General features: G+C 46.5%; 1 protein-coding gene across 2 annotated transcripts in view; it reads right to left on the bottom strand.

Annotated features, from left to right (window-relative positions):
- Positions 1-7553: 7553 nt before the first annotated feature.
- LOC129860353 (SH3 and multiple ankyrin repeat domains protein 1-like) overlaps positions 7554-20354 on the bottom strand; it is a 60604-nt gene continuing 47803 nt past the window's right edge. Inside the window, exons 19-28 of one of the 2 annotated variants that reach the window (XM_055930678.1) lie at positions 20154-20292; positions 19935-20015; positions 19550-19558; positions 19357-19383; positions 19203-19259; positions 18801-18913; positions 16520-16628; positions 13150-16402; positions 12142-13047; positions 7554-11806 (exon numbers count right to left, since the gene is read on the bottom strand). In XM_055930678.1, the coding sequence (XP_055786653.1) occupies positions 11701-11806; positions 12142-13047; positions 13150-16402; positions 16520-16628; positions 18801-18913; positions 19203-19259; positions 19357-19383; positions 19550-19558; positions 19935-20015; positions 20154-20292 (4800 nt within the window). In that variant the 3' untranslated portion in view covers positions 7554-11700. The remainder of the gene's footprint in view (positions 11807-12141; positions 13048-13149; positions 16403-16519; positions 16629-18800; positions 18914-19202; positions 19260-19356; positions 19384-19549; positions 19559-19934; positions 20016-20153; positions 20293-20354) is intronic. The other variant, XM_055930679.1, reaches the window with a different exon arrangement.

A 20354-nucleotide genomic window follows, 5' to 3' on the forward strand; every position in this document is an offset into this window, starting at 1 on the left:
TGCTAGATTTAGAGTTATTTGAAACAGGTCCTATATGCTAGATTTAGAGTTATTTGAAACAGGTCCTAAATGCTAGATTTAGAGTTATTTGAAACAGGTCCTATATGCAAGATTTAGAGTTATTTGGCAACTTTAGTTGTGAATGATATAAAACTTACAAAGTCTTAGAAATCAAAACATACACTATTTATACAAAAGTATGTGGACACCCCTTCAAATGAGTGGATTCGGCTATTTCAGCCACACCCGTTGCTGACAAGTGTATAAAATCGAGCATAGACAAACATTGGCAGTAGAATGACCTTACGGAAGAGTTCAGTGACTTTTAACGTGGCACCGTCATATGATGTCACCTTTCCAACAAGTCAGTTCGTCAAATTAATGCCCTGGTAAAGTTGCCCTGGTTAACTGTAAGAGCTGTTATTGTGAAGTGGAAATGTCTAGGAGCAACAACAGCTCAGCCGCGAAGTGGTAGGCCACATAAGCTCACAGAATGGGACTGCCGACTGCTGAAGCGCATCATCTGTCCTCGGTTGCAGCACTCACTACCGAGTTCCAAACTGCCTCTGGAAGCAAAATCAGCACAAGAACTGTTTGTCTGGAGCTTCAGGAAATGGGTTTCCATGGCCGAGCAGCCGCACACAAGCCTAAGATCACCACGCGCAATGCCAAGCGCCGGCTGCAGTGGTGTAAAGCTTGCTGCCATTGGACTCTGGAGCAGTGATGAATCACGCTTCATCATCTGGCAGTCCGACAGACAAATCTGGGTTTGGCGGATGCCAGGAGAACGCTACATGCCCCAATGCATAGTGCCAACTGTAAAGTTTGGTGGAGGAGGAATAATGGTCTCGGGCTGATTTTCATGGTTCGGGCTAGGCCCATTGGTTCCAGTGAATAGGAAATCTTAACGCGACAGCATACAATTACATTTTAGACGAGTCTGTGCTTCCAACTTTGTGGCAGCAGTTTGCAGAAGGCCCTTTCTTGTTTCAGCATGACAATACCCCCATGCACAAAGTGAGGTCCATACAGAAATGGTTTGTCGATCGGTGTGGAAGAACTTGACTGGCCTGCACAGAGCCGAGACCTCAACCCTATCGAACACCTTTGGGATGATTTGGGATGAATTGGAATGCTGACTGCGAGCCAGGCCTAATCGCCCAATCAAGTCCGAGCAGCGATGTTCCAACATCTAGTGGAAAGCCTTCCCAGGAGGCTGTTAGAGCAGCAAACGGCAGATCAACTCCATATAAATGCCTATGATTTTGGAATGACATGTTTGACGAGCAGGTGTCCACATACTTTTGGTCATGTAGTGTAGATCATCCGTTAATGGTAGCCTCAAACTATTGTAAAATGTTATGTTGATCTTTTTATCATCCAGAAACTCTGCATCCGGGTGTCCTCAGGGGGTTCTCTGGGGAGCGTCGACATTTCTGGGGACGTCGTAGAAGAAGAAAGGGGAAGATCATGAACAACCGCCTTACAGTGCTTTCACAGAGATTGCATCATTACATGAAGTATATCAACAGATATATTATTACACAATTAAAATCTGTCTTAGCTCATAAATCTGAAATGTGCATGCCAGTGACCATACTTAGTTAAATGTTTAACATTTTTGGCTTGATGACATAATTAGTAAAGATTTGTTCAGACTGTACTCAAATTCAAAATGATTAAATATGATTAGGAATTTACAGAATTTACAAAAAACATCCAACTCTTACTGTGAGCCTACAGTGCTGGAACCAGCAGCGACTTGATGAAACATTATTAGGGGTTCACAGCGAAACCGTGAAACCTATTGTTATTCACTGGATTCCAATTATTTTTTCCTTTACATGGTCGAATAACTCAAGCCTAGATTGGTAACGTTTTTCCCCCCCAATTTGGCACACAGAAACTTTGTCTAAAATAATAGCACAGTTTGGCCTATAGGTTGCGCTGTTATAAGCAGTCTGAGTTAAACCCTCATATCCGGCGCCCCGTTTGACATAGAGACTTTAAACTTTGTATGTAGGTGTTTTTTCTCATGTTGAACAAATTTGCCTCAAGGACCAATAACATATACAGTGCAATCGGAAAGTATTCAGACCCCTTCACTTTTTCAACATTTTGTTACGTTACAGCCTTATTCATCAGTCTACACACAATACCCCACAATAACAAAGTAAAAACCACCGAAGCCACTCCTGCTTTGTCTTGGCTGTGCGCTTAGGGTCGTTGTCCTGTTGGAGGTGAACCTTCAACCCAGTCTGAGGTTCTGAGCGCTCTGGAGCTGGTTTTCATCAAGGATCTCTCTGTACTTTGCTCCGTTCATCTTTCCCTCGATCCTGACTAGTCTCCCAGTCCCTGCCACTGAAAAACATCCCCACAACTTGATGCTGCCACCACCATGCTTCACCGTAGAGATGGTGCCAGGTTTCCTCCAGACGTGACACTTAACATTCAGACCAAAGATAATCTTGTTTCTCATGGTCTGAGAGTCCTTTAGGTGCCTTTTGGCAAACTCCATGCAGGCTGTCATGTGCCTTTTACTGAGGAGTGGCTTCCGTCTGGCCATTACCATGAAGGCCTGATTGGTGGAGTGCTGCAGAGATGGTTGTCCTTCTGGGAGGTACTCCCATCTCCACAGAGGAACTCTGGAGCTCCACATAGGAACTCCGAACCATCGGGTTCTTGGTCATCTCCCTGACCAAGGCCCTTCAGCCCCATATTGCTCAGTTTGGCTGGGCGGCCAAACACCTACCCATTCCAGGGTTTTTCTTTATTTTTACTTTTGTCCTTCAAAACTGTTGGAAAAGCATTCCAAGTGACTACTTCATGAAGCTGTTTGAGAGAATGCCAAGAGTGTGCAAAGCTGTCATCAAGGCAAAGGGTGGCTACTTTGAAGAATCTCAAATATAAAATATATTTTGATTTGATGAACACTTTTCTGGTTACTACATGATTCCATATGTTTTATTTCATAGTTTTGATGTCTTCACTATTATTCTACAATGTGTAAAATAGTAAAAATAAAGAAAAACCCTTGAAGGTGTGTCCAAACTTTTGACTGGTACTGTGTATTAGCTCAATACATTAAGTCATGACTTTAAGAATGATTACCTGCTGCATTTAAGGATAACCAACCTACAGCACTAGGCTAAACTTCACTTGCATCATCCTTGTGGTATTGAGAGATAAACATGGTAATGCTTTCCCTGGTTGAACATAAAGGAAGAGAGTTCCTACATGATAGAGTGCTTGCTCTGTTATCCAACTGATATGGTGTCTTTTCTGTCATCCTGTGAACCCAATTCATTGCAGCTCGCAGCTATAATTTATACATTACATTGCTGACGTCTATGCTAAATCGGAACCTATCGTGAGTAAGTGGAGTACCATTCCGAGACTGGAATTCATAGGCTGGAATCTAACAGCAAGAATAGAACACCCCAGCTCCAACGTTCTTCCTGCTGCTGTCCAAAAATAAACAGGAGGGAAAGGTCGCTGGCTCTGACTAACGGCCTCCCTATTAGCTGAAACATCTTCTCCTCTCACTTACAGTATGCCCCTTTAACATGGAAAACATGACAACAAAGTGCGAGGGGAGAAAGTTTGGGTTTGGAAAACAATTCATAGGCCTACTCTAGTTCAAAGTCAAAGCTTTGTGGAGACAATAATAGGCCTGTAAGTGTCTCTGAGTGCTTGTGTGTTTGTGCATGGATCTGTATTATCTTGTACTGATCAGAAAACTTCTTCAACTGACGTAACCTTTTGTTAGTTTCAAACATAACACATTGGCACTTTATTTTCGGAGTGATCATTTCCTTTGTGCGAAACTGAATAACCGCACTTCATCACAAGACTAAATCCGAGAGAAGAGAAGAACCGAGGTTCTGTCTCACAACAGTTGTCCCCCTTGCTGCGGTGTTTATCTAGCCTGTCCCTCTCTCAGCTGGTCTCGTATGTCATGACATAACAGTACAGTAGGCCTACTGTTGATAAATGTCACAGAATTGTTGTTCTGGTTTAAATATAGTCCCACCATATCCACTTTGTTTTATTATATCAGCATGCTGAGGTAAGGTAGGGGACTAGGTTTTATGAGTGTCAATTGGCTAGTTTGTCTTTGCTCAGTTTCATAACACTGAACAGTTAGACTATAAATCCAATAAAAATACATTCAAGTTGTGTTAAAGTCATTGAAATAACAAAGTTCAAACATGACAAAAATGAAAACTGTGTCTGGGAGAAATCATCACTTACATGTCTCTCTGAATCGCTAGTGATTACTCAAGTGACCACTTGTTAGTTCTTGGGCCATTCAGACTTTCTCTCTGTCTCTTTTTCTCTCCGTGTCTCTTCCACAAAACATGCTCCTCACTCACTGACACAATTTTCCCTGGCACGTAAAGTTACACACACCAGTGGGATCTGAAAGAGTGAGTCACCAAGTCAGAGCCAACAAAAGTCAGACAAAGACAGTGAATTTGAAAATCATCAAATGATTGGTAGGCAAGAGGAAAATAATGATCATTCTTACCTTTCACTCCTCCGCTGTTAGCAGTGCGGTTCTATCCTAATACTCATTCCACTGTTGGGTCAACTTTCTCGCTGTTTTCTGAAGTTGTTATTCAAGTCTTGCTCTATTCACTCACTCTCTCCCTATCCCTCATTTTTTCGTCCCGTAGTTTCCTTGAAACTCTGCGTCAGATGATTTGTTTTGTCTACCCCTTCTTGCTCTCTCACTGTCCCTCTCTCTCTCTCTCGCTCTCTACAACTGCTACTGTATAGTCAATTACAAAAACAGCTGGAAGAAACTTCCTCCTCCTCCTTTCCTTCCCTCCCCCCCTCTCTCAATATGGTGCTGAAGAACTGTAGTGTTGACACGAGTGTATGCAAAGTTTATTTCAACCCTCTGCACAGCGTTTATTTCAACCCTCTGCACAGCTTCGTGTCACAATGTGGCACCGCATCATGTGAGCTTGTTAGTGTGTGTGTAGGGAGCGGCCCTGTGAACTGTCACATTCACCCTGGGCACCTTTGAATGCCTGTAGTTTTACAACTGACTAGGTATGTGACGGAATTTGTCAAAACTGCCAAAGAGACTGTGCCGCATACTCCCAGACCGCATATTGTGCGTGCTTGTAACGGTCGTCTTGTGGTGAATGAGCGGACCAAGGCGCAGCGGGTGATGAAGACATAATGAATATTTATTAACAGAACGACGAAACACGAAAACTCTTAAACAAACTACAAAACCAATAAACGACGTAGACTGACCTAAAACATGAGAACTTACAAATACACGAAGAGCGCACGAACAGGTACAGACTACAAACAAACGCTACAGTCCCGTGTGGTACGAACATACATACATACACGGAAGACAATAACCCACAAACAAACAGTGAGAACAGCCTACCTTAATATGGTTCTCAATCAGAGGAAACGTCAAACACCTGCCTCTAATTGAGAACCATATCAGGCAACACATTAAACCCAACATAGAAACACAATACATAGAATGCCCACCCCAACTCACGCCCTGACCAACTAAACACATACAAAAACAAGAGAAAACAGGTCAGGAACGTGACAATGCTGACACACTGATGGCGTTCAAAGTGAGGGTTGGGGTTTCCCTGATGCAGTGGGTCCTGGAAACCAACTGTACAAGTGTGTCAAGGAATGACTTCTCATTAACCGTTAGCTGGTTTCTCCGTTTTTATCCTTGACTACCCACTTCTTAAAGACCCACCTTACCTCCTACAGTGTTTGATTACATCAGATGAATCCAAGTACTTAGTGGCCTCTTTTCCTCATTCGTCCAGATCTGAAGTAATCCTGAACATGAGAACAATATGGTGTAAGGCCGCTGGTGGGCTGGGAGGAGGAGAAGCTGCCAAATGACTCAATCATAACAGAACAAACAGTGAACCTAGCTGTCTATCTTTATGTGAACCTACAGTTGCAAGAAAAAGTATGTGAGCCCTTTGGAATTACCTGGATTTCTGCATAAATTAGTCCTAAAATTTGATCTGATCTTCATCTTAGTCACAACAATAGTCGAACATAGCGTGCTTCAACTAATAACACACAAATTATTGAATTTTTCTTGTCTATATGGAATACATCAGTTAAACATTCACAGTGTAGGTTGGAAAAAGTATGTGAACCCCTAGGCTAATGACTTTTCCAAAAGCTAATTGGAGTCAGGAGTCAACTAACCTGGAGTCGAATCAATGAGATGAGATCGACGATGTTGGTTAGACCTGCCTTACCCTATAAAAAACACTCACAAAATTTGAGTTTGCTATTCACAAGAAGCATTGCCTGATGTGAACCATGTCTTGAACAAAAGAGATCGTAGAAGACCTAATATTAAGAATTGTTGACTTGCATAAAGCTGGAAAGGGTTACAAAAGTATCTCTGAAAGCCTTGATGTTCATTAGTCCACGATAAGACAAATTGTCTATAAATGGAGAAAGTTCAGCACTGTTGCTACTCTCCCTAGGAGTGGTCGTCCTGCAAAGATGACTGCAAGAGCACAGCGCAGAATGCTCAATGAAGAATCCTAGAGTGTCAGCTAAAGACTTACAGAAATCTCTAGAACATGCTCACATCTCTGTTGATGAGTCTACGATATGTAAAACACTAAACAAGAATGGTGTTCATGGGAGGACACCACGGAAGAAGCCAATTTGATCTGATGTCCAAAAAAAACTGTGCTGCACATCTGAAGTTCGCAAAAGGGCACCTGGATGTTCCACAGTGCTACTGGCAAAATATTCTGTGGACAGATTAAACCAAATTTGAGTTGTTTGGAAGGAACACACAACACTACGTGTGGAGAACAAAAAGGCACAGCACACCAACATTAAAGCCTCATCCCAACAGTAAAGTATGGTGGAGGGAGCATCATGGTTTGGGGCTGCTTTGCTGCCTCAGGGCCTGGACAGCTTGCTATCATCGACGGAAAAATGAATTCCCAAGTTTATCAAGACATTTTGCAGGAGAATGTAAGGCTATCTGTCCGTCAATTGAAGCTCAACAGAAGTAAGGTGATGCAACAGGACACCGACCCATAAATCAACAACAGAATGGGTTCAACAGAAGAAAATATGCCTTCTGGACTGGCCCAGTCACTGACCTCAACGCAATTTAAAATACTGTGTCATGATCTCGAGAGTGGTTCACACCAGACATCCCAAGAATATTGCTGAACTGAAACAGTTTTGTGAAGATGAATGGTCCAAAATTCCTCCTGATCGTTGTGCAGGTCTGATCCGCAAATACAGAAAACATTTGGTTGAGTTTCTCGCTCCCAAAGGAGGGTCAACCAGTTATTAAATCCAAGGATTCACATACTTTTTCCACTCTACACTGTGAATCTTTACACGGTGTGTTCAATAAAGACATGAAAACGTATAATTGTTTGTGTGTTATTAGTTTAAGCAGACTGTGTTTGTCTATTGTTGTGACTTAGATGAAGATCAGATCAAATGTTATGACCAATTTGTAGATACCTTTGATTCAGAGAGGGAAAAAAATATCAAAACAGTTCAATAGTTTATTCAGCATTTATTTCAACACCTTAGTTATAACTCTTATCGTATTTTATCAGTATATTTCTGTATTTCATTTTAAACAAAACTTCATAAATACATCTTATTTCTGCATACATTTGCTCATACTGTATATATTCATCATAATCATATGTTTATATTACTAGTCCTAAAATACTCTTTAAATTATAGAACATAATTCTTTCTACACTACCGCTCAATCATTTCCATCAGAAGGTTCTTGAATGGCAACAACCCTGAAGAATGTGTGTTGTTGTGCGTTAGTTTCACAGGAATAATCGAGTAGGTAATGGTCGGACTAGTAGAGCAGTATAGAAAGCATTTACCGGAAATAAAAAATAAAGAGAACGAAACAAAACAAGTAGCTTCAAAAAGTTTCTCACACTATTTGGAAGACAGAGATTCTGTAGTGTTTAAAATGTTTACATATACCTAATCATTGACATAATAATTATTGTTAAATTATACTATAATTTATGTTATTATTGTCATTATCATAATCAATATATTATATAGGCCAGGGATGGGCAATCTGCGGGCCGCCCCCTTTTACAGGGCCCGCGGATCAATACAAAAAATCTATATAAATAATGATATATATATGTATATATGTATATAGATATATATATACATACACACACACACCAGTCAATGTTTAGACACACCTACTCATTCAAGCGTTTCTTTTTTTTAAACTATTTTCTACATTGTAGAGTAATAGTGAAGACTTCAGAACTATGAAATAACACATACGGAATCATGTAGTAACCAGAACAGTGTTAATCAAATCAAATTAAATGTGAGATTCTTCAAAGTAGCCACACTTCGCCTTGATGACAGCTTTGCACACTCTCAGAATTCTCTCAACCAGCTTCAGGAGGTAGTCACCTGGAATGCATTTCAATTAACAGGTGTGCCTTGTTAAAAGTTAATTTGTGGAATTTCTTTCCTTCTTAATGTGTTTGAGCCAATCAGTTGTGTTGTGACAAGGTAGGGATGGTATACAGAAGACAGCCCTATATGGTAAAAGATCAAGTCCATATGATGGCAAGAACAGCTCAAATAAGCAAAGAGAAACGACAGTCCGCCATTACTTTAAGATATGAAGGGCAGTCAATCCGGAACATTTCAAGAACTTTGAAAGTTTCTTCAAGTGCAGTCACAAAAACCATTAGGCGCTATGATGAAACTGGCTCTCATGAGGACCGCCACAGGAAAGGAAGACCCAAAGTTACCTAGAGTTACCAGCCTCAGAAATTGCAGCCCAAATAAATGCTTCACAGAGTTCAAGTAACAGACACATCTCAACATCAACTGTTCAGCGGAGACTGTGTGAATCAGGACTTCATGGTCGAATTGCTGCAAAGAAACCACTACTAAAGTTCACCAATAAGAAGAAGAGACTTGCTTGGGCTAAGAAACAAGCAATGTACATTATACCTTTGGAAATCTGTGCTTTGGTCTGAGTCCAAAGTCCAAATTTGAGATTTTTGGTTCCAACCGGCGTGTCTTTGTGAGACACAGAGTAGGTAAACGGATGATCTCCACATGTGTTGTTCCCACCATGAAGCATGGAGGAGGAGGTGTAATGGTGTGGGGGTGCTTTGCTGGTGACACTGTCAATGATTTATTTAGAATTCAAGGCACACTTAACCAGCATAGCTACCACAGCATTCTGCAGCGATACACCATTCCATCTGTTTTGCGCTTAGTGGGACTATCATTTGTTTTTCAACAGGACAATTGACTATTTGACTAAGAAGGAGAGTGATGGAGTGCTGCATGTGATAACCTGGCCTCCACAATCACCCAACCTCAACCCAATTGAGATGGTTTGGGATGAGTTGGACCGCATAGTGAAGGAAAAGCAGCCAACAAGTTCTCAGCATATGTGGGAACTCCTTAAAGACTGTTGGAAGATAATTCCAGGTGAAGCTGGTTGAGAGAATTCCAAGAGTATGCAGAGCTGTCAAAATTTGTTTAACACTTTTTTGGTTACTACAATATTCCGTATGTGTTATTGGTTTACGTTTTGATGTCTTCACTATTATTCTACAATGTAGAAAATAGTTTTTTTTTAAAGAAGAAAAACCCATGAATGAGTAGGTGTGTCCAAACTTTTGACTGGCACTGTTTATATCAAAGAAAAGAAAACAATAATTGGGGGGGACTGAGTTAGGGTTTTGCTTTTGTTAGGTCAGTCACTGACAGTCACTCAATTAGCCCTTTGTCAGCTAAATTGTTTTAGATTGGTAAGTTAGTCCAGCCAGATATCGAAACTTGCGGTAATGATGTTTGAATTACTGATTTTCTATAGATTTTCTTAGTTACTCTCACACAGATATTATATTCAAAACTGCAAACATTTCTTTCCACCCTATGGCAAAATGAGTAGAATTGCATGAAATGTGTTATGCAATTGCTACATTTGCTCTCCACCCCATGGCCGAATGTGTAGAATTGCAGCAAACTTGTCACTTAGGTCCCCAAAAGGCTAGGGCTAGCTCTGACTGCATGTGTAGGTATGGATGTGGGTACGCAGACCCGTAAGCCACTGCAGCCCCTCATGATGAGTTCAGATTTTGTGGCTCCCACCCCCATCAAAGTTGCCCATCACTGATATAGACCTATAAATTATGTATAAAAAGTTTGTGTATTCCTCACCTTACAATACATTTCACCGAAGGCAATAGCAAATAGGTATCTAAAAGAGCCTGTGTGTGTGTGTGTGTGTGTGTGTGTGTGTGTGTGTGTGTGTGTGTGTGTGTGTGTGTGTGTGTGTGTGTGTGTGTGTGTGTGTGTGTGTGTGTGTCTTTTTCTGAAATATGTGGATCTGAATTTTTTTTCTGATTTTCGAAGAGAAGTTTATGAAATAGGGCAAAGTTAGGATTGTCAACTGGTGCAAAATATACATCTCTACGTTTTCAAATGTTTCGAAATCTGCCGTTGAGTTGTGGAGGAGGCGTAAAGAGAGAGGGGCAAGAGGGTGGGTAAAAGGATCATGGGTAACGAGGCAGGCTGACAAACAGATCTTCATACACAGACAAACACTCAGAGGATAAAGGCCAAGGTAGCCAGACACCAGAAAGACTGACAGACGCACAGTATAAGCCCTTTTTGATTGTGTGTGATTATGTGTGATTGTGTGTGATTGTGTGTGAGTGAACATGGGATAAAAGACACTCGCATTCCTGGACATGGTGCTACGCTCATCAACATCAACATCACGAATGAATGACAAGTAGCTAGTGTAGTGTAAAAGGACATGAGTTCATAGCAAACTCTGAAACATGGCTGTGGACACCTTATAGCCATGTCTCAGGGAAAAACAAACCCATATTTGACTCTCCTTTGCCCCTCTCCGACATACTCCCGACAGCATTTGTAAAGATAATAACCATGATAATAATTCTGTCATTTTATGACTATATGTTTTGTCATATTTTAGAATATTTGTCATTAAAACACACATTTGAATGATTAAATATCAATAGCACCCCGACCTATTTGAAATGAACGATTGCAATCAGCACTTGGTACAAAACCAATCAATGTACCTTTCCATTTTATGACCATATTCTGAAGTTTTATACATTCCAACCATCGCTTCCAATCCCATGACGTAATACGCGTAAAGTCAAAGTTTACGCATGAATCTCAGGACAAGTTTGAATGTGGCCCTTACTGTTTATTAGAGGAACTTCACCACCACCTTTGGTATATCCATGGGCTTACCCTCTCTTTGTGGGTAGCAGCATTACCATCTCAAGATTCTTGTTCGCATTTCTCCTTTTACTGTAACTCAGGCAGCAAATGGAGTGTGAGAATCACCAGTCAAATGTGTGTGTGTCCATGTGTTAATTAAAAGCCTATTCATCAGTAGTTGTACAGCGTGTGTAAATTGTGTCGTTTTAGACACGACTGTGTGTCGTAAGTGTTTCTACCCTCTTTTGACCTACACGTGCAATCAATGTTCATCTCAAGAAAGATCCCAAACAATTCTATTCCACTCATACCAAATCTCTCTTGGCGTGATTAAGCCTTGTCCATCACGATCGCTTCCTGTCTGAGGTCCAACTCAGTCTGTTTGTGTCCAATGGTCTTCTTTAGCTTTCATCTCAGTCAGTTTGTTTCTCTGTCTTTCTCTGAGCTCTGAGTCACCTCATCTTTCACTCTCTCAGTCTGTGGCACAGGGGAGGGGCTAGGCTCATGCATGGGAGAGAAGAGCCTGAGGAAAGAGGGAGGAGGGTAAATCAAGAAATAAGAATGAATGGAAAATGAATAAGGAGTGAATGTAGTAAATGAAATATGAGAGAGAGAGAGAGAGAGAGAGAGAGAGAGAGAGAGAGAGATGGAATAACTTATCAAATGAACGAAGGAAAAATGCTTCATGACTAAAAGGGAAGGCGATGGAATCATCTGGCTCGCAGGGAAGGAAAGAGGCACTTGTCTTTCCTTCTCCATCCGTTCCTTCTTTTTCTCTCTCTTTATTTCCACTGGCCACTTGGCTGACATGTGGTCTCTGTCTGTGAGTTGACTCTGTCCATGCCGCTCCTTCCTCACCTGTCAGTCAGTCTCTTCAGCGCTCTTTCGATGTTCATGCGGTGGCCGACGCGCGTCACCCCCAGGTCCAGGAAGTCGTCCTTGGTGAGGGAGGGCAGGTGGGAGCCGTCAATCTCGTTGTCCAGAAAGCGCTCCCGGTGCTCCCCCAGGTTTAGGTAGGCCAGCCAGTCGGCCACGTCCCACTTCGTCCAGTAGGACAGGGGCTTGATGGTAAAGGGTTTGGCTGGGGGAGGAGGGGTGTGGTGGGGGTAGCTGAGGCAGGACGGAGAGGGGGGCAGGTGCATGGAGGGCGAGGAGGCGCTGGAGAGGAACTGGGTGGGTGAAAGGGAGCGGGAGACCAGGAGGGCACTGGGAGGTTGTGGGGATGTGGGGAAGAGAGGCGGGGTGGAGGGGTTGTAAGAGTCTCCTAGGGTGTGGCCTGGGGATGAAGGGGTGAGGGGATTGGGGAAATCAAAGGGGGTGTTGTAGACATGGGTGCTGGGGAGGATGGGGAGGGAGGAGGGTCTGGGAGGGGCGGGGCTGGGGCGGTCTGTGGAGTATATGAGGGGGCTGGGGGCGCGCCGGCGGGACACAGACGACCTCAGCTCTGGACCAGGGGTACACTGGAAGTCAAAAATCTTGGCTCCACGATACTTAGTGCGATGTTTGGGTGACGTGGGATAGGGTGAGTAGGTGGGGGAGAGAGGAGGGTGGGAGAAGTGAGAGGGGGAGGTGGGTATCTGGGGAGAGGGGGAGCGGGTCCAGTTGGGCTGCAGCGTGGGCTGGTGGGAGGGCGAGCCGGAGGGGGTGGCGGTGAGATTGGGGGTGAGGATTGGCGGGCGATGCTGCGGGGAAGAGGTGGGTAAGGGGGAAGTGGAGCGGGCTGTGGGGGGGCTCTGAAACGAGGCGGAGAAATCCCCAGAATATCTAAAAGATAAGAAAAGTAAAAGGGGTTACTGTGCTCAGTACACAATGCCGTTGAGCCACTTAGTGAAACAATTAGAATTGACTAAACCTCAGCAGCCTCACCTGTGCATTGTGGGTGACCTCAGACTAATGGGACTCTGACCTCGCATCTCAGACTGACCCCAGTCGTCTGTGCTCTTATTGCTCATCTGCTGCAGCTTGGAGCTCAGCTCGTTGATGATGCTGGCCTTCACCCCCGAGAGTGGCGAGTGCAACCGGCGCCCCTCAATAGACATCCCGTCCCTCTGGGCCTCGCCTCGCTCCAGGCCCTGTCCCTGGTCGACCCCCTCGGTTGACCCCCTTGGCTCCAGGGTGTTGGGCCGCTCCAGACAGGCAGCCAGGGTGGAACCGAAGCCGTCCTCCATCTTTGGTCGACTCTGTCTACGTTGTATCCTCTCATCCGCTGCTCCTCCCTCTCCTCTCCTGGCCTCCTCCTCTGGGTTAGCCTGTCTCTGGGGGTGTGGTGGGGTGCTCTGGTAGGGCGGGTTGGTGCTCACCTGTCGACGCAACGCTTCCCTTGTGTCCTTGATACCGCCCTCTTTGTACTGCATCGTCTTTGGATACACGGTGGGTTTGGTCGTGTGTTTGGCGTGGTGTGCTTCAAACGCTTGCCCACCTGAATAGGTCATATAAGGATCTGGGTGCTCGCCAGCCCATCCATCCCCTTCCACTCCTCCTCCTCCTCTTCTCTCACCCGTCAGTTCACTCACTCCCAGTATTTCCAGGTGCTGGTCACCGCTGCTGTGGCTGTCCAGCTCCTCGATCCCAGAGTCCACCACCGTCTCTGTCTGCCAGTCTCCAGTCTTCATCATGGAGGGGTGGTGGTCTCCTGCCTTGCCTGCAGTGTTGATGGCGGTTCTGGGGGCTTTCAGAGACGCGTTGTAGTCTGACGACACCACAGAGGCTGTGGTAGCAGTGGCGGTGGCGGTCATGGTCGTTGTTGTGGCGTAGGTCATAGTCGTAGTGAGGGTGGCCGGGCCGCGGTACCGTGCTAAGGTCATTTGGGGAGCAGGGGCACCCATATTAGCGGGGTTAACTGGTACGGTGGGGTCACTGAAGAAGGGGTGTGTATGCGACATGGGCTTGGGTCTGTGGAGGGAGGGTGTGGGTGCGGGTAAAATGGAGGCGGCTGTAGTGGTGGAGGAAGGGGGGAATATCTGGGGCGAGGGGAGGGAGGGAGATAGACCTGATTGGGTGAGGTTGGCCACCTCGCTGTCGTAGGATGTGAGGCTGGAGGCGGCAGAGTCCCCGGCCTGGGGGGAGGGGAGGGGGGCGTTGGAGGGGAAGCCTCCTGGTGGAGGTACTTTAGGAGAGGATAGGGGGGGCGGTGGGGGTGGCATGGCAGAAGAGACGTGTTGAGCTGAGTGCTGATGCTGTTGAGGGTATCCCCTCTGCATTTCTCGCTGGCCTTGGCCATTGGCGAACTGCAAGGGAGGGGGCAGGGGGTCAACAAAGACAAACTCATCGTCCAAATCTATCGAGGGTGCAGGCGGGGGAAGAACCATGAGCCCCAGTCCCCCTCCAACTCCTCCCTCTCCCCCACCTTCATGTGGGTGTGCTGGGGCTGCGGTGAGGGTGTACTGGGGGATGTAGCTAGCATTTGCACTGTTCTCCATCTGCAGGAACGAGGGTCTGCAGGGTGCAGGCTGAGGCGGCGGGCCGGGCGGCTGCATGGGCGGGCCAGGTGGCTCCCTGTCTCTAGGACTCTGTTGGTAATATTGGGTCTGGTACTGATTGGTTTTGTCCTCTGAAAAGCGAACTCTGAGGCCCTCTCTGGCTCCAGCCGCCTGGTCCCTCTCCACTCTCTCTCCTCCCCCTCCCAAGCGTAATATCCTGGGTGACTGTGGGCGGTTCAGTGAGGCGTGTGAGGTGGTGGTGGTGGATGTGGAGAACAGGGATGGCGTGGGAGACGGGAGAGATGTAGGGAACACCCCCACGCTGGACATCTGCCGGCCAAAGTGCCGCTCCTCCCGTCGGGTCCTCCGGTCGTCCTTGAGGGCCCTCTCTCGTGCAGCCAGCGCCAGGCCCAGGGGTGACGAGGGGTCCAGGACTTTCCCAGTCAGAGGGTGGATGAAGGTGGTGGCTGGAGAGCCTGGGCCGTAGTTGGAGGGAGCGGACTTGGGCTGGCCATCCTGGCCCATCACAGGGGAGTGGTACTCAGGCAGCCCAAAGGCAGGGGGCATACTGCTGGCGTAGTGGACGTAATTGTCCCTAGAGAACATGCCCTCGTCAATTGACTTGGAGGGGCGGAGGCGGGGGGTGGGGACATCAATCCCCATCCCCTGTAGGGGCTGGGTCCATACCCCTCCACCTCCCCCCGCCTCCCCTTGGACATCCTCTTCGGAGGAGAGGAAGAAGGAAGCACTTTTCCTCCTCATGTCACGGAAACGTTCCCGGTCCCGGCGCGCTGCCCCGACAAAGGCCCCCCCAAACTGGGTGGTGAAGTCCAGGTTCTCCAGGTTAGGGGGCAGCTGGGGGGCGACAGTCGAAGGGGTCATGGGGGAGGAGACAGGGGGCTGGGGTGGTGAGGGGGCCACGGTGGAAGGCGGGCCGGGGGTGGTGTGGGTGTCGGGAGAGGCAGGGGGGGAGGTAGGGTCGTCTATGTCGGGAGGCGGTTGCTCAGCGTCCATGCTGCTGCCCTGGCTGCTGCGGCCACTGCCACTGCTGGTGGATGGAGCCTTGACGATGATGGTGGGGATGGGGATGGAGCTCTTCTCTTTGGCCCCTGAGCTTTTACCCCCCTGGCCTTGCCCCCCTCTGTGGTGCCTGCCGAGCCCTCCTTCCACTGTGGGCTGCTTTACTAGAGGGCCCCTCCCGCCCTTCCTGACTCCCCCGCCCCTGCTTGCCCCTCCGATCCTCTCCCGGGCCGCCTCTTGCTGTTGCTGGGGCTGCTGTTGCTGCTGGGGTTGCTGTTGAGTTTTGGGAGCTGCGCTTGTAGGTGGAGTAGCACTACTGTAGTCCCTCCTCAATGCCCCCATTTTGCCCCCTCCTCTCCTTGTCCCCTCCGTGGGATCCCCTGTGTATTGTCCCCCTCCTCTCTGGAGGGTGGTGGTCATGCCGTGCTGTTGATTGTCCCAACCTGCCTGGGCATCGTGCGCTGCTTGTTGCTGGGTGGAGAGGGCCTGGTAGTGGGCCTGGTTCTGGGAGGACAGTGGCTGGGGGGCAGACTGCTCCCCCCTCCGAGCAGTGTGGGGTCCAGCAGACAAGGGAGGTTCTGGGGCGGATGTGCTGGGGGGAGGGGGGATGTCCTCCGACAGGCTACGGGACAGTTTCATAGCCGGGGTGTGGAGGGACTGCCTCTCCTCCTCCGTCACACCTGAAACGGGCACACAGTTACACAGACAATCTGGTTGGAAAACAAAGTTAATTTACAACAGTCAGAATGTGGCTTTTTGACAGTAACCTTCATAGTAATTGTATCGGTAGGACTTACCAATAGATTTCTGTCGTAGCATTACTCCATGCGGATGGCCGGGGGGATACTGACCCTGGTTGTAGCCAAACCCAGACGGCATTACACCGACCAACTGGTCATGACTTGGCTTAATGTGTTGCAAGACACACAAAGAAGAAAGACACACAGGGAGAGATGCGGAGAACGGGAAAAAGTGACGGCGCATTACACTTATATTGAGAGTAAAAGTGATATAACGCAATATGGAGAAAGCAATAAGTTAATATCCTAGGCTGTGAGGTCTATTTCACATCCAGCATTGCAGACACAGTCACTGATTGAGGGTATGAACCCTAGGGTCAGTAGGTTCTGCAAGTACAGTCATGGTACGTGGCCCGCTACCGAGGACTGTGGGCTCTCCTTCTCTGTGGCCGAAGTGGGTAAGACATTTAAACGTGTTAACCCTCGCAGGGCTGCCGGCCCAGACGGCATCCCTAGCCGTGTCCTCAGAGCATGGGCAGACCAGCTGGCTGGTGTGTTTACGGACAGTTTCAATCTCTCCGTATCCCAGTCTGCTGTCCCTACGTGCTTCAAGATAGCCACCACTGTTCCTGTACCCAAGAAGGCAAAGGTAACTGAACTAAATTACTATTGCCCCGTAGCACTCACTTTTGTCATCATGAAGTGCTTCGAGAGGCTAGTCAAGGATCATATCACCTCCATCCTACCTGACACCCTAGACCCACTTCAATTTGCTTACCACCCTAATAGCTCCACAGACGATGCAATCGCCATCGCACTGCACACTGCCCTATCCCATCTGGACAAGAGGAATACCTATGTAAGAATGCTGTTCATTGACTATAGCTCAGAATTCAACATCATAGTACTCTCCAAGCTCATCATTAAGCTTGAGGCCCTGGGTCTCAACCCCGCTCTGTGCAACAGGGTCCTGGACTTCCTGACTGGCCGCCCCCAGGTGGTGAAGGTAGGTAACAACATCTCCACTTCACAGATCCTCAACACTGGGGCCCCACAAGGGTGCGTGCTCCGCCCCCTCCTGTACTCCCTATTCACCCATGACTGCGTGGCCATGCACGCCTCCAAGGAAACAGCAGAGGGAGCACCCCCCGATCGACATCGACGGACAAACTGAAATGGTCCACCTACACAGACAGTGTGGTGAAGGCGCAACAGCGCCTCTTCAACCTCAGGAGGCTGAAGAAATTTGGCTTGTCACCTAAAAGCCTCACAAACTTTTACAGACGCACAATTGAGAGCATCCTGTCGAGCTGTGTCACCTCCTGGTACAGCAACTGCACCGCCCACAACCGCAAGGCTCTCCAGAGGGTGGTGCGGTCTGCGCAACGCATCACCTGTCCTGCAGGACACTTACAACACCCGATGTCACAGGAAGGCCAAAAAGATCCTCAAGGACAACAGCCACCCGAGCCACTGCCTGTTCATCCCGCTACCATTCAGAAGGCGAGGTCAGTGCAGGTGCATCAAAGCTGAGACCAAGAGACTGAAGAACATCTTCTATCTCAAGGTCATCAGACTGTTAAACAGCCATCACTAACACAGAGAGGTTGCTGCTTACATACAGACTTGAAATCATTGGCCACTTTAATAATGTTGACATATTTGCATTACTCATCTCATATGTTATACTGTATTTTATACCATCTATTGCATCTTCCCTATGCCGCCGTGTCATTGCTCATCCACATATTTATATGTATATATTCGGATTCCATTCCTCACTTAGATTTGTGTGTATAGTTGTGGAATTGTTAAATTACATGTTAGATATTACTGCACTGTCGGAACTAGAAGCACAAGCATTTCGCTACACTCGCAATAACATCTGCTAACCATGTTTATGTGACCAATAAAATTTGATTTGATGGTAGAGTATTTTTTTATATTTTCTTATATTTTTTATTTAACCTTTATTTAACCAGGAAAAGCCCATTGAGACTCAGAGTCTCTTTTTCATTGGAGAGCTGGCTAAGAAGGCAGCAACAGTCATTACATTACAGAATTAAAGCATACAACAATACAATACAATTCATCAACATGATCCAGTCTAAAATAAGCATTTACACTAAACTCTGCAACAGTCTCCCATCAAAAATGTAATTGATTAAAATCAAATCAAATCGCATTTGTCACATGCAACGAATAAAACAGGTGCAGACCTTACAGTGAAATGCTTACTTACAAACCCTGAACCAACAATGCAGTTTTAAGAAAAATACCTTTGTTAGTGGCGCCAACATTGTTAGTGGCACTAACAATGCTGAGAATGATGCAGTACCTCATTGGGGGCGATGCTCTTGGTTCGTTCTCTCTTCCCCCCGTGACCCCGCTGCCCCTGTCCGTCTGACGCAATCGTGTGCTGAGCTGCTGCCAGGATCTCATCCAGTTTATCTGACAGACAGAGAGAGAGTTTGCGCGTATGTATGTGTGAGAGAGAGGGAAAACGGGAGGAGAGAGATAGAGTGTGTGAGAGAGAGAGAGAGAGAGAGAGAGAGAGAGAGAGAGAGAGAGAGAGAGAGAGAGAGAGAGAGAGAGAGAGAGAGAGAGAGAGAGAGAGAGAGAGAGAGAGAGAGAGAGAGAGAGAGAGAGAGAGAGAGAGAGAGAGAGATCAAAAGCATAAGACAATTAAAAGCAAAGATGGCCTCTTGAAACACAAAAGGGGACAGGGGTCAGATCTTACTTAGTGCCATTTGATAGACTGTCCTCTTCTTATCAGGCACCTGGGAGGACTCGTACTCTGAAAAGCAGAGGCAGTGTATTCATAGGACCTGAGCAGACTGATTTTGAATGGGGGCCTAAGGGCTGATGAAGGTAATGATAAGCGAGATATTCACCTGCTTTCTTTTTCCACGGAGAGGCAGCTGCAGCATATTAGAGAAAATAAGGTAATCATATTATGCTCTGACAGTGTACCCGAGACTGCTATTGTCGCCATCTCTGTAATATCACAAAACAACATGAATGAATACAGTACATACTTTAACACGGATGATGACAATGATGATACACAACTCAACCTTTTCCCACCTTTCTCCACTGTCATCCATTTGATTTAGCCGAAAAAGAAGAAATGGAGCAGAGGTTATGTTATGCCATTGCATAATGTGGTGTTTCCGGAATGTGAACGACTCTCCATCTTTCCCATACAGAGCAAATGTCCATACATTCACTCGAAAGAGGACATTTATCTCCATAGTATAGTCCTCCTCATTAAGCCATTGGTAAATAGAAAAAGAATCCGTACCTACACCAGTTAAGTCCCCAAGGCTCTCTGCATCAACTCACTTTTAATATTTAATGGACTTTTTCAACGACAACAAAAATTCTATGGGTGAGAATGTGAACAATCCTTTTCTTTTCCTTTTCTCCGTGGTTTTCACGCTTCCCAACCCTCCTTCTTCAATTGTCTTACCCATGTCTTCCAGCTCTAATGTCATTGATTTGGAGCGCAGGGCAATGGCTGGAGGAGTCAGCCTCTTAGCCTGCTGGGGGACTGCCAAAGGAGAAGGATCAAACACGCACTCACTTTCTGACTAGTGTGTTATAAACATACACCCGTTGCAAACAATCATTACTGCGATGCTATGAACATGAATTGTATAGATGACACGGAACAAACTCAAAAGTATACCTTTCTTCTTAGGGTTGGTCTCCTCTGTCTCCGGGTTGCGGGCCACCATGACAACCTTGACCATCAGAGTGTTGCCACCTTGTCTGATCATGTTGACCACCTGCCTGTGGCCCACCTTCACGACATTGTGACCATTGACCTACACACACACACACACACACACACACACACACACACACACACACACACACACACACACAC

This window comes from Salvelinus fontinalis, chromosome 8 (genome assembly GCF_029448725.1).
Source record: "Salvelinus fontinalis isolate EN_2023a chromosome 8, ASM2944872v1, whole genome shotgun sequence".
Lineage (NCBI taxonomy): Eukaryota > Metazoa > Chordata > Actinopteri > Salmoniformes > Salmonidae > Salvelinus > Salvelinus fontinalis.